The sequence below is a fragment of the Durio zibethinus genome, chromosome 17, assembly GCF_047325235.1.
Source record: "Durio zibethinus cultivar Kanyao isolate XHJ-2024 chromosome 17, ASM4732523v1, whole genome shotgun sequence".
Lineage (NCBI taxonomy): Eukaryota > Viridiplantae > Streptophyta > Magnoliopsida > Malvales > Malvaceae > Durio > Durio zibethinus.
Genome location: NC_143178.1, coordinates 6,658,433 through 6,672,208, shown reverse-complemented (window position 1 = coordinate 6,672,208; position 13,776 = coordinate 6,658,433). Strand labels below are relative to the sequence as shown.

General features: G+C 31.5%; 1 protein-coding gene and 2 pseudogenes across 2 annotated transcripts; 1 reads left to right on the top strand and 2 right to left on the bottom strand.

Moving 5' to 3' along the window:
- The first annotated feature begins 1,162 nt into the window (after positions 1 to 1,162).
- Positions 1,163 to 3,610, top strand: LOC111280507 (rust resistance kinase Lr10-like). The gene is made up of 3 exons (XM_022867980.2): positions 1,163 to 1,961; positions 2,212 to 2,238; positions 2,323 to 3,610. Exons 1-3 carry the CDS (start codon positions 1,226 to 1,228, stop codon positions 3,435 to 3,437), a joined length of 1,878 nt encoding a protein of 625 aa, XP_022723715.2. The 5' UTR covers positions 1,163 to 1,225; the 3' UTR covers positions 3,438 to 3,610.
- Positions 3,611 to 10,636: 7,026 nt separating this feature from the next.
- LOC111280524 (putative RING-H2 finger protein ATL21B) lies at positions 10,637 to 12,870 on the bottom strand (annotated as a pseudogene). Its single transcript, XR_016329141.1, has 2 exons — positions 12,008 to 12,870; positions 10,637 to 11,182 (listed from the first exon to the last, which is right to left on the bottom strand). The product of XR_016329141.1 is annotated as a putative RING-H2 finger protein ATL21B (transcript).
- A 377-nt stretch (positions 12,871 to 13,247) lies between these two features.
- LOC149513992 (uncharacterized) lies at positions 13,248 to 13,741 on the bottom strand (annotated as a pseudogene).
- Between the last annotated feature and the right edge of the window lie 35 nt (positions 13,742 to 13,776).

The window sequence follows — 13,776 nt, the reverse complement described above, 5'->3', positions numbered from 1 at the left end:
AAATTTTTGGATTATCCGAAAAAAAGAGATCAACGTTGCTTTCCAACTAGAAATAAGAGCAACCCCACCTGTGGAATGATAGAAAGAAAAAGCAACAAAAAAAACTTAGCAAAGTTTAAGTCAACCAATCTGTTTATCAGCTATTGGCCAAAAAAAAAATGAGACTTCCCCAACTGTGGAAAAATAGAAAGAAAAAGCAATAAAAAAAACTTACGTAGAGTTTAAGTCAACCAATCTCTTTATCAGCTTTTGTCCAAAAAATAAATGAGAGTTTTTATCAGAAAAGGAAAATTAAAGTCAGTCAAGGCTGCCCCCACTGGAATCACAACAAAATTTCCCAATCATTACAAAAAAATCCAAAAATTAAAAAAAAATTGTTAGTATGTTTTTGTCCCAGTAAATGGGAGGAAGGTGATTTTTGGTAAAAAGTTAATATGAAAATTAAGAAATAAAATTAAATACAAATCTGTTTATTCGACAATAAGCTTTATTTGCTACTTGTAAAACAGAAGAGCACAATTAAAAAAAAAAAGTCAATTTATGCTTCATTTTTATTTTTATTTCCTTGAATTTACTATAAAATAATAATACAATTGATTGAAAATAAAAAATAATTGAATTGAATTACTCAAATTATGAATTTAAATATAACGGTTTTATATAATTAAAGCTACACTTTCTTTTGTTTTAATGAAAATCAAAATTTTAATTTTGAGGGACTTTATTTTTTACTAACCAATTTGGGAAAATTAAAGAAAATTTAACGAAGATGTTGTATAAAAATAAAAATAAAATTATTTAGGTGAAATTTAAAAAATTTATTAAAAGAATTTAATAAAAATTTTAATGAAAATATGAACCAATAAATTAATAAAATTTAATAAAAAATAAAAATATTTTAAAAATATTATTAAAAATATAATTTATAAAAAAATTGATTATTTATTTATTTAATAATAAAATTTTTATTAAAATTTTTATTAAAAATATTTATAAAAAATTTATTAAAATTTTTAAAAATTTATACGCTTGATCTGTTTAATAAAAAATTTCAATTTTTAAATTTTAATTTTTATTTAATCAATTTTAATTTAAAATTTCACAAGAATCTCTCCTTAATTTTGTAGAAAAATAAATTCTACGGGGAAAAGGTCTCATTCCCATAACAGCGAAGCAGCACTTGCGAGCATATTCTGAACCCTGAAGGGAAGAAGCGACGATATTAATGGGACGATATAGGCTCCGATTCACTTCTGGGACTGACAACTTTGTAATAATGATGGTAATTTATTTGTCCTGCTTTGTCTTTATAGTGAATGTTGCAGAAGCTGTGTCAATCCAAGACGAATGCAAGGTGAATAGGTGCAAACATCATGAGCCACTCGTCCGATTCCCTTTCCGATTACAAGGCCTCCAGCCGCCCCACTGTGGCTATCCTGACCCTGGGTTTCAACTATCCTGCTCAGAAAACAACGAAACCGCGCTGAAACTGCCACGTTCAATGAAGTTGCTGGTGAAGCACATAGATTATAAAGCACAGCGGATTCACTTGTATGATCCCAGTCGTTGCCTCTGGCGGCAGCTTGTACATCTCAACTTATCCTCATTTCCATTCATGTTCGAAGAGCCAAGCTATCCGTTGGCATTCTACTATTTGTTCAACTGTTCAAGCAATGATGAGTCTTTGTATGACAACCGTATAGTCCGTTGCTTAAGCACCCCTGGCTCCCAAATTATAGCTTTTGAATCTGATTATGGCTATGTATATAATAACATCCTGTTAAATTGCAGCAACATTGGCAACTTCTCTGCAGTAATTCCTCCAAAACTTATCGATTTTCAGTTAGTTTGGTACAGACCATACTGTGTTGATTGTGAAAAGGAAGGCAGGGGATGCAGACTGAAGAACAATAGCACAAAGGATCAAACCGAGTGTTTTGATATCCCCAGGCATCATATAGGTATGTTCAATATTTTACTGCTCAATTTTTCTAGTTCAAAATTGTTTTTGTTAGATTGCATTTACCCACAAGAATATTTTAGGTTCAAGTCTATGGCATCCATTAAAGTGAAGTGAAGCTTAATGTTGTACTGAGCCTAAATTTGCATTTTCTCACGCTCGGGGGGAAACCTGTTAAAATAGGATCGAGAGAAGACTAATAAAACATCCCACATATCCAACTGATTAATTTTAAATATTTTATTTCACAGGTGCACGACAAAAGCTAATGGTTGCAGGTAAACGGGTTTTTTCTTTTTCCCTTCAATTAGTGAATACCGATTATGAAGCATGATTTGACTATAGCAATATATCATTTGCAGGTGTAGTCTTAGGTTGTTTCATTCTTGCAACGATTGTCATTGGAGTTGGCTGGACACTTCACTTGGACAAAAGAGAGAAAGAAAGTCAACTCAAGATTGAAAAGTTTTTGGAAGATTATAGATCACTTAAACCCTCAAGATACTCTTATGCTGATATTAAAAGGATAACCAATCATTTCAAGGACAAACTGGGACAAGGAGGTTATGGAACTGTCTTCAAAGGTAGACTTTCCAATGATGTTTTAGTTGCTGTTAAGGTCCTCAATAATTTCAAGGGAAATGGTGAAGAATTCATCAACGAAGTGGGTTCGATGGGTAGAATCCACCATGTCAATGTGACTCGCTTGGTTGGGTTTTGTGCTGACGGATATGAACGAGCTCTTGTTTATGAATACCTACCAAATGAGTCATTAGAGAAGTTCATATTCGCAGCCAAGGGCGAGAATCGTTCCCTTAGTTGGGAGAAGCTTCATGATATTGCTCTTGGTGTGGCCAAAGGTATCGAATACCTGCATCAAGGTTGCGAGCAACGAATCCTCCATTTTGATATCAAACCCCACAATATTTTGCTAGATCACAACTTCAATCCTAAGATCTCTGACTTTGGCCTAGCTAAATTATGTTCCAAGGAACAAAGTGCTATTTCTATGACAACGGCCAGAGGAACCATGGGCTACATTGCACTGGAGGTATTGTCTCGGAACTTTGGAAATGTCTCGTACAAGTCAGATGTTTACAGTTTTGGAATGCTATTGCTTGAAATGGTTGGAGGAAGAAAAAATATAGATGTGACGGTCGAGAATACAAGCCAAGTGTACTTCCCAGAATGGGCCTATAATCGTTTGGATAAAGGAGAGGAGATGGGGATCAGAATTGAAGATGAAGAGCAAACAGGAATAGCAAAGAAACTCACAATCGTTGGACTTTGGTGCATTCAATGGTATCCCGTAGATCGTCCTCCAATGAAAGCTGTGGTTCAAATGTTAGAAGGAGAACCCAGCGTTCTTACAATGCCACCAAATCCTTTCGCCTCTGCGGATCAAACGAAGATGGGTGCCACCATGCCTAGGAAGCCTGTTAATAGAGAGCTTGCCACTATTTCTGAATTAGAATAAAAGCAATCTACAGCTTCATAATTATTAGCGAGACTTGAAATAATCTATTAATTAGTTGACTTCTATGACTTATCATGTTCATCAGTGTAATAAATCCACTTAAGGTTTGTTACTATTTAGTTAGTTGCCTTATTACTTCATAGCTCTAAATTAAAGGCATTCGTTAATCAAAAGTGGCAATTTGAGGAGCAAATAATCAAATATCAATTAATTTTACTGCTTCAGCAATATTCAGTAGCTGCGGAACACTTAAACATGCTTAAAACTTGTAGCCAAATACATGTGTAAACAGACATATCTGTAGAGTCGGATGAGCAATTGATAATTGTAATTGTTTTTCAAATTCATACATTCTTATTGAGTTTTCTTCCTCTTTGTATCTTGGAAATTTTTTGGCTGTAAAAAATAAAGGCATGCTTGATTACAAAGGTTAGGAATGGTTAAAATCTTAAAAAAGGATGCTCCATTATTGGTACTCTCGCTTCCATTTGTTGAAGGAGCCAGTAATTAGGCTCAAGTCAATTTGGATTTCGGGGCTTTAGCTTAGCAGGGAAAAATGCTTTGCACAAAATTTAAAGGAGTTATTTCCTTACCTCTTTTTCTCAAGTTCTTCAAAGAAGATCGTGTCAAATATGTGTTTATTACCTTGTGATTTGGTAAAAAATTAAGTTATTTTAAATCTGGATTTTAGTTTGAGTGATTAATGCAGTTATCTTTAAGAAATATCTAACAGGTTTAGAGTTTAAATCTTAACATTTATAAACCTTTCTCATGCTTCAGGTTATGAATTCTTTTGTAAAAACTGTATATTTATTTATTACCTTGGTACATTAAGGAGGGAAGTTACCCATTAAAATAGACATTAGTCAGACATGAATTTGGAGAAAATCACAAGTCCAACATACATTCCACTCGAAATAGTATTACATAATGTTGGATCTTATATAGCTTGAGAGGCTACAAAACGCATACAGTTGCAGAACCATATATAAAGGTTCCTAATGCACTAACTTACATTTTATACTTATTGTTACGAATGTGGTCCAATCCCGTTCTTTTGGATCAGTCAAATGCCATAGCCCTTAGGTTTTTTTTTTTTTTTAATTGAGCCCTAGATATTAAAAAAAAGTTAGGGCTGTTTTGGTGAGAAAGAGTGGTGCTAAGTAGAAAGAAAAGAAGCTAGAACAAATAGAAAGAAAAGAAAAAAATGGAGTGTTGGTTGAACATAAGTTGATTTGTAATTTGATTGAGTTGAAATTTTATTAATAAGTTTATGATTTAGAGTTTTACATTTTGAACAATCGAGATCGGATTTGAAGCTCTTTAGGAACAAATCTAAGGTATATTCGTTGAGTCACCTATTTGGTGAGATTTTTTCGATTGTCTTTTTAGTTGTTGATTAGCTCTAGTTTTAACTAGAGAAGAACTTTATATATCCATTATTTGATAGTAAAGATTTTTCTAGTGGTCTATGATTTTTTTCTTTTACACTGAAAGGGTTTTCACGTAAATCTTGACGTACTTTATTTTTCTTACATTTTGAATTATTGATTATTGTCTATTACTGTAGGTTTATTGTGATATATTACTTTTGTGTTGTTTTGTTTGTCACTTCAAGCCCAACAAGTTACGTCAGAGCGAGAGTTATTTTGAGATATAGATACAAAAGTAACCTAAGACATAAGTAAATTTTGTTTGAGATCATGAAAGGTAATACAGGTTCCTCAATAAATTTAACAGCATTAAATTATTCAATTTAGAAGCCTATGATGAAAAATAATTTATATTGCAAAGATTTATATGAGCAAATATTTGGTGATTCAGCTAAACTAACAAATATGAAAGATAAAAGTTAAAAAAAGCTAGGTAAAAAAATGCTAGCCACAATAAAAAAAATGGGTTAATATCAACATATTTTATTATATAGCACATGAGATAGATGCCCACATTGTATAAAAAAACTGGCAGCATTATATGACAGAAAAATAGGCACGAATGAAGTTATACTTATTAAAAAGCTTATAACTTTACAATACAACGATGGACAATTGATTACAGAGTACATAAGTGATTTTTAAGATATATTTAATCAGATGACACTATAGAGCTTAAGATGGATGATGAAATTAAGGCATTGTTTCTTTTGGTTCATTGCTAGATAGTTGGAATACTTTAGTTATGCTTGTTTTTAATTCAACTCCTAATTATAATGTAACATTAGAGTTGGTAAATGATAGTATGCTTAATGAAGAAATAAAGTGAAAAGATTTAGACTTTGGGAATCAAGCTCTTATCATAAAGAATAGAGGTAAAAATATCTATAGAAATTAAAACTTAAAAAGCCATAGTAAGTCTAGACATAGATCCAACTCCAAAGATATAATGTTTTTATTATGGTAAATTGAGTCATATAAAGCGACACTACAAAATCTTGAAGCAAGAGTGATAAGATAAGAAAGACAATAGTTCAAATGATTGCAATATTGCAATAATGAATTCAGATAGTGATTTAGTTACTTTAATTTGTACATATAGTGATTGTAATCATGTTGGTGATCTCGACATTGAGTGGATAATTGATATAGGAGTGACATATCGTTGTATATCTAAGAGGGAGTTGTTTACAACTTATAAAGCAAGAGATTTTGGTTACATCAAAATGAGAAACAAAAGTGTGTCGCAGATTGTTGGAATCGATGATATTGTAGTACAAACTAGTATAAGCTACATATTGACATTGACAAATGTAAGACACATTCTGGATATGAAAATAAATTTGTTTGCTATTAATGCCCTTGATAAAGAAAGATATAAAAGTCGACAAAAAAATGGACAGTAAAAGTTTCTCAAAGGATTTCTAGTAGTTATAAAAGAAAAACTATGTTGCATAATATATAAGACAAGGATGTAATTAAATGGCAACCAAATAAATACTATTGAGGATGATGCTTTAGCAAAGTTGTGGCATAAGAGACTAGTACACATAAGTGATAAGAGATTACAAGTTTTGGCAGGGTAATCTTTCATTACATTAACCAAAAGTATGTCTTTTTATTCATGTGATCATTATTTATTTGGTAAGTATTGTAAAGTTTCTTTTCATAAGCATTTTCAGAGAAAAGAAAATAAATTAAAATTGATTTATTATGATGTATGTGGTCTCATTGAGGTTGAGTCATTAAGTGGTAGTAGGTATTTTATTACTTTATTGATGATGTTTTACGTAAGATTTGGGTGTATATATTGAAAAATAAAAATTAGGTACTACATCTTTTTCATCATGGCATAAAATTTTTAAAAATACTACAATAAATGGCTTTTGTTTTTCAATATATACACCAAAGTCTTATGTGAAACATCATCAATAAAGTAACAAAATATCTATTACCACCAAATGATTCAACCTCAATAATATTGCATACGTCAAAATGAATCAATTCCAATTTATTTTATTCTCTCTGAGAACTCTTAAGAAAAAAAGTCTACAATATTTGCCAAACAAATAATAATCACATGAATCAAGAGATATACCCTTTGGTTAAAGGAATGAGAGATTATCTTGCCAAAACCTATAACCCCTTTTCACTCATGTGTGCCAACCTTATGTACCACAAGTTTGCTGAACATCATCTTCAATGGTATTTATTTGATTGCCATTCAGTTGGATCTATGTCTTATATATTGTGCAACATAATTTTTTTCTTGCAACTACCATAGATATTTGAAAAGTTTCACTGTCAATTCTTTTGTCGACTCTCATATTCTTCCTTATTAAGGATATTAATAGCAAGCAAGTTCATTCTCATATCCAGAATATGTCTATCATCCCTTAAAATCAACATACAACCTGTACTAGTTAGTATAATAATATCATCAATCATAATAATCTGCGATATACTCTTGTTTTTCATTTTGATGTAATCAAAGTCCTCTACTTTATAAGTTGTAAACAATTTTTTTTAGAAACACAATGATATATCATTCTTGTATTAATTATCCACTCAATATCGGGATCACCAACATGATTACAATCACCATATGTACAAATCAAAGTAATTGAATCACTATCTGAATTCACTACTATGACATTATCATCATCTGAACTCTGCCTTTCTCATTTTTTTGATTTTGCTTTAAGATTTTGTAATATCGCTTTATATGACCTGTTTTACCACAATAGAAGTACTTTATTTTATTTTTGAACTTAGATTTATGTTTAACTTAGTATGATCTTTTGAGTTTTGAACTCTGTTAATATTTCTACCTCTGTTCTTTGTAACCAGAGCTTGATTTTCAGGGTCTAAATCTTTTTGCCTTACTTCTTCATTAAGCATACTACCTTTTATAATATCTAATGTCACCTTATAATCAAAAATTGAATTAAGAACAGTTACAACTAGAGTATTCTAATTGTCTAGTAATGAACCCAAAAGAAATAATACCTTCATTTCATCATCCATCTTAAGCTCTATGAGGTTATTCGATTGAATATATCTTAAAAATTACTCAAGTGCTCTATAATCGATCGTTTATCCATGTACTGTAAAGTTACAAGCTTTTTAATAAGCATAACTTTATTCATACTTATTTTTCTCTCATACAATTTTATCATTTTTTTTTCAAACAGCATGGGCATCTGTCTTCTACATTACATAATGTAACATACTGATATCAACCTATTTTTTAATTATTGCCAACATTTTTTTGCCTAACTTATTTCATCTTTCATCTTTCATATCTACTAGTTTAGCCAAATCACATAATATCGGCTCATACAAATCTTTACAACATAAATGATATTTCATCATAGGCTTCTAAATTGAATAATTTGATGCTATCGATTTTATCATGAAACTTGTATCAACTTTCATGATCTTAAATAGAATTTATTTTTATCTTGGATTGTTTTTGTATCGATGTCTTAAAATAACCCTTGTTCTGATATCATTTATTGGGCTTGAAACAATAAACACAATAACACAGAAATAATATATCATAATAAACCCACAATAATAGATAATAATCAATAATTAATAACACAGGAAAAATAAAACGTATTAAGATTTACACAAAAAATCTTCTAGTATAAAAAAAAAATCACGAAGTATTAAAAAAACTTTACTATTAAATAATAGATATACAAAGTTCTTCTCTAATTAAAATTAGAGTTAATCAACAACTAGAGAGATAATTAAAGAAATCTCATCAAATAAGTTACTCAACAAATATACTCTAAATTTATTCTTAGAGAGTTTCAAACTCGATTTTAATAATTTAGAATGTAAAATTTTAAATTATAAATTTATTGATAAAATTTTAACTCAATCAATTTGTAAATCGATTTTCATTCAACTAATTTTTTTTCTCCTTTTTTTTTTTCTATTTTTATTGACTTTTTTTCTTTCTCTTGTTTTTAGCGACACTTTCTGTTTTTCTATTATACAACTTTTTATTACTGTTTAAAGTTTTATATAAGTAAGACTCTCTTAAATTAAAGATAAAAAAAACTTCAAAATTTTTAATTGGATAAAATCAATAGAGCTGAATCTTACTCTTCCCAGCACGGTCAGGACAACCAGTAGGATACTTTTTCTCCTTTTTTTTTTTTTGGGGGGGGGGGGGGGTGGGGGTGTTGGCGCGCGACGGGTAAGGATGTTCTGAACTTATTCTTCGCTGCCAATCATTCTTTTTTTATGGCTGCAATTGAAAGCGAAGTCTTCTTTTGAAAAGTCAGTCAACTAACAAAGCCAAAGTGGAAAACACTTTAAAACAAGTCAGTCACTCTTGTGCATTCAAAAATCAAAACCATTCACCAATTAGGCCTGCTATTGCTTGTGCAATCAGCACGCAACAGCTGTTTATGAAAATTAATTTTCAGGTAAAAACTTGTTTATGAAAAAAATTATGTATTGAACTTATATATATATTTACATTTATTATATAAATAACTAAAATTATTAATCAGAATTGATTAACGTATAAAATTTGTTCCATGCAAAATATATCAAATTAATATAAATTATTTTATTTTTAAAGTTAATAAGAAATTAAAATTCTGAAAATAAAACAATTCAATATAAACTAATTTTTATTTATAAATTGTATAAACATTATTAATAACAAAAAAATAAAAAATAAAAAATTAATATTATAATGAATAATAATATCTATTTTTGTCGGTCCAAAGTATCTTAATATATGTTCTTTATATATTTATTATAGATTATATGTTGCCCTTCTTTTTTTTCTTTTTCTGTTTAGGTAATGGGCCCATATCCTTCAATTTGGATAATCAACGAGTACGACAAACCCCATTGATTGATCACGGGAATGAAAATGAACGACAACCATATTTGTTTTATTTGTAATTATTTTTACTGTCCTATTAATTGATAAATGTTTATAGACACTACAAATTTATCCTATGCACATCCGTTGGTTGAAATATTATATATTTAAAGATTATTAAAAAATAAAAAATTAATTATTTTTAAATATTAAAAAATGAATAAATGTTTGTAGACACATCTTAAAAATTTATTTTATGCACACCCATTTTGTGGGTGAAATATTAAATATTTAAAAGTTACAAAAAAATAAAAATAATTATTTTAAATATTAAAAAAAGTAATTGCAAGTACAGTTTTTTTAGATTGACGAAAAAATATAGAGAAGTTGGTTAAACATTATGGCTGTAACTTATTTCAAAAAAAAAATAAATTATTGATATAATTTTATTAATATTATTATTAATTTTATAATTTGCTTTTATGTATTTTTAATTGAATTTATGCCATTTATCGCATAACACTAACTTAGTTGAAATTTTTATAACTGGTATAAGTAATTATATTGATAAATTAAATATTAATCAACAAACAAGGGGCTTGGATTCACTAACAATATTTTAGATACAAACTTATTAGGAAAATATTAACAACTGCAAATAGACAATTGTTTAAATAATATTTTTTAAAAAATATATTATTAATGTATTTTTTCCTAATTGAGTATGAAAGGTGCTATAAATTGAATTTTTTTTTAAAATAATAATTTAATTAACATAATAATAAATATAGCTAGGTATCCATTAACAGGAGAAAGCATTTTCCATGTAATTTTTTATTACAAAATATTTATTAAAAACTTTGATGGTTTAGTATCACTTTCAAAGAATAAAATAACAAAAAGCATTCAAGTTTCAATCAGAACTGCAGACACTAAACTAGTAGTTGCAAAACAATGTTATCTACAAAAGTTTTAGCCTTTTCGGAGCAAAAATAGTAGAAGGATTTTAACATTAGCAAAATGGAAATATCATGAATCCTGAACTGGTCAAGATAACCTTCCTGGGGAATTCCTGCAAATGGGGCACGTACCATTCATTCCAAGCCATTCGTCAATGCAATCTGCATGGAAACAATGTTGGCATTGGGGTATGCTCTTGAGAGTCTCCTTGGGCCAGTATTCAGACAAGCATATTGGGCGAGTGTTGTCATCGGGCTTCGGGTGGGGCCTGCTCTCACCTGCCACTATTTTTGGATACGATTCTATAGTTGGACCATCGAGGCCACCTACAGTTGTGGCCTGTGGAGCGACCGTTGAATTGAGCTCTGGGGTAGGGTGGTGTCTTACGGCGTAGGACTTGACCTTGCCACAAAGGAAGCATAGTAGACCTAAGATACATAAGAGAGTAGGTACTCCGGCGCCAACTGTGCTTGCATAGCGAGCACTCAGTAGAATACCTGATAATGGAGTTTCAGCCTTAGAGTAAATGATATCCAACAAAATTTTGATGGCAATCTAATTCTACTTTCCATGGAAAAGCGAAAAAGAGAGATGAAATAGCTGGGGCCAAGCCCATATCAGGATGTAAATAGACTTCAAAGCTCTCCTACCAGAAGATCTGGTTTTCTTATTGGGCTCAGCTTCTATAGAACCCATAAAAGCAGCACAAACCGTGAGCATGAGCCGCTGATCCGACATTAATAGCATGCAAGAAAAAATTGGTAAAATACTTTAAAAAAAAGCTGGTAATGAAAAAAAAAAGTGTAACTGTAACTGGACCCAATGGCATCTTGCTACAGAGAGACTTTTCTGACATGGAACATGAACTTGTGTATAATAACTACTTCTCCGGGGCATTGTTCTAAGTATTTGAAGGCATCGAATGTTTGATAAAATCAACGATCAAACCATTGGCCTTTCGGTATAATTTCATAAGTTAACGAGATCAAAAAGTAATAATTATAGTATGGAAAGCGTCGAGCGCAATTCTGGCAAAGAGCACTTCGAACCTTTCACAGGTCAATATTATTACTATTATTTAGTCAACGCTTACCTTGAAGATTGCCCTAAACCGGAAATGTCATTTATATGACATTAACATTGGCCTAACTAAAGTTAATTCAGGTTACTTTCATTTGCTGCAATCAATCAGTATTATTTTTTGTTCCAGTACGGCGACATGGAAGTTCATTCAGAAAGATTCTATGTCGATCATAAATATAAGGAACCACCTGACTTTCTCGAGAATTCACACTTCAAAAACAGAGCAGCAAGAAAGTTACCTTGTCCGGGAACGCTTGAACAAATAATTTCATGAGTTGAATTGGCCTTTAGCACACATTTGCCGCCCCTTGATTCACACTTTCGGCACTTGGGTTTGTTCCACGTTAGCCAGAGATTGTCGCTGAGCTTTGATGACAACATTTGTTCATAAAAAGGCCACTCAACAGGGATGGAACAGTTGCAACTCGTTGGCAGGACAATGACAAAGAACTAACCACTCTTGTTGACGAAGTAGCAAAAATTGTGTAGTTACCACCACTAAGGCAAGCAATTCGATTTAACCCATACCTCAAATAGTCTAAGGAGCAATTGAAGAATGTAAAATCTTGATAATAAACTGCGGTAAATGGAGAACCAGAAAGGTTAAGCGAAAGAATTCTTTGAGGAAGGCAGTCGTTGGGATCATTGATCAATATTTCTTGTGCAGCATAGTCAATCCCTTTAACACCGAATTTTCCAGAGTAAGGCAGCTCGAGTAACGTTTGGCTTGAGTTACGATCACAAGATAAATCAAAACCTGGATAGCCACAAGACTCTGGTTGCCGGCCTTCAATCCGAAAAGGGAATCGAATTACTGGTTCAGTGCGGTGACAGACGGCTTTTATGCATGTATCTGTGCTAGTTGCAGCTTGTAAGGAGGAGCAAAAGAAGAAGATAAAGAAGAGTTCGAGAATGTCCATGTTGATGCTTGGAATGAAAAGCTACAACCACACCAATATATGGGTAGAATATGATTTAATGTCAGAATTTATGGTCTCTAAGCTTTTCAAGGCCGTTAATATGAAAACCTCAAAATGGAACAGCGCTCCACTTGATGTCATTTGAAAAGACTTAGTCATGGAGTATTTTATAGGCAAGTCAACCAACGCTACTGCTTGTTTGAAGCAATTAAACGAAGAGCACAGTTGAGATCTTGAGCTGATCATAAAAAAGAAAAAAAGGGGGGGGGGGGGGGGGGGGGAGGAGTTAAGGAGGCAATTGGAAATTGACTATGGATTTTGAGCGAAGGTGGAACATAGCCGACATGTTTTTCCATGTATTACTTTTACTTTCAGAAATGTATCAAACTCGTGACCTCAAAATTAAAAGTGTGAAACTGCTGGAAAACAGTCATTGGAAATTCATCATCTTGACTTAAAAAAAAATAAAATAAAAGAAACAAATTATTGTATATCAATAAGCATGAACACCTTAGGCAGCTGAAAATTGACTTTAAATATTAAAAGAAACATAACCCATTTTTGAAAAATAAAAAAAGCAAAATCAGCCCCCAAGTTAAACAAATATAATTTTTTCTTTCAAGAAATCCCCATCATAAAATGACTTCAGTTTTACATTCTTAATATAAAAATTAGAAGGAAATTAAAAAAAAAAAAGAATCAGAAGTCGTAGCAGCGACCATTGCGTTCCCAATCACCGTAGAGAGCGGGCTCATGGCCTTTTGGCCCGCCGACTTGCCCCGTCTTTTTATTCACATAATCCCCATCTTCATCTTCTTCTTTATTCTCAGGTTCAAGATTCTCCTTCACAGCTTTCCGCTTTTTCACGTTGACTGTTTCTTCGTGGTTCAATTGAGGTTGCTTATCAAAGGAGCATACGAACCGACTGGCCGAGTTGGAAGCGGACCGAGTCACCTACTCTGATCTGAAACTAGTAAAAGACGGTTTGGGGATGGAGAGCCCCTAGATTGACCAGAACAGACGGCTCAGGCTGCTCTTGCCATTGTTGCTTATTTAGATACCTGGGAAGTGGAAAGTGTGGAACAAAG

Excerpts from the sequence above, each read along its gene's own strand:
- LOC111280507 (XM_022867980.2), top strand. The coding sequence starts at position 1,226 with ATGGGACGATATAGGCTCCGATTCACTTCTGGGACTGACAACTTTGTA. Across the intron at positions 1,962-2,211 it reads TATCCCCAGGCATCATATAG|GTGCACGACAAAAGCTAATG; the intron begins GTATGTTCAATA and ends TTTATTTCACAG. Across the intron at positions 2,239-2,322 it reads ACAAAAGCTAATGGTTGCAG|GTGTAGTCTTAGGTTGTTTC; the intron begins GTAAACGGGTTT and ends TATCATTTGCAG.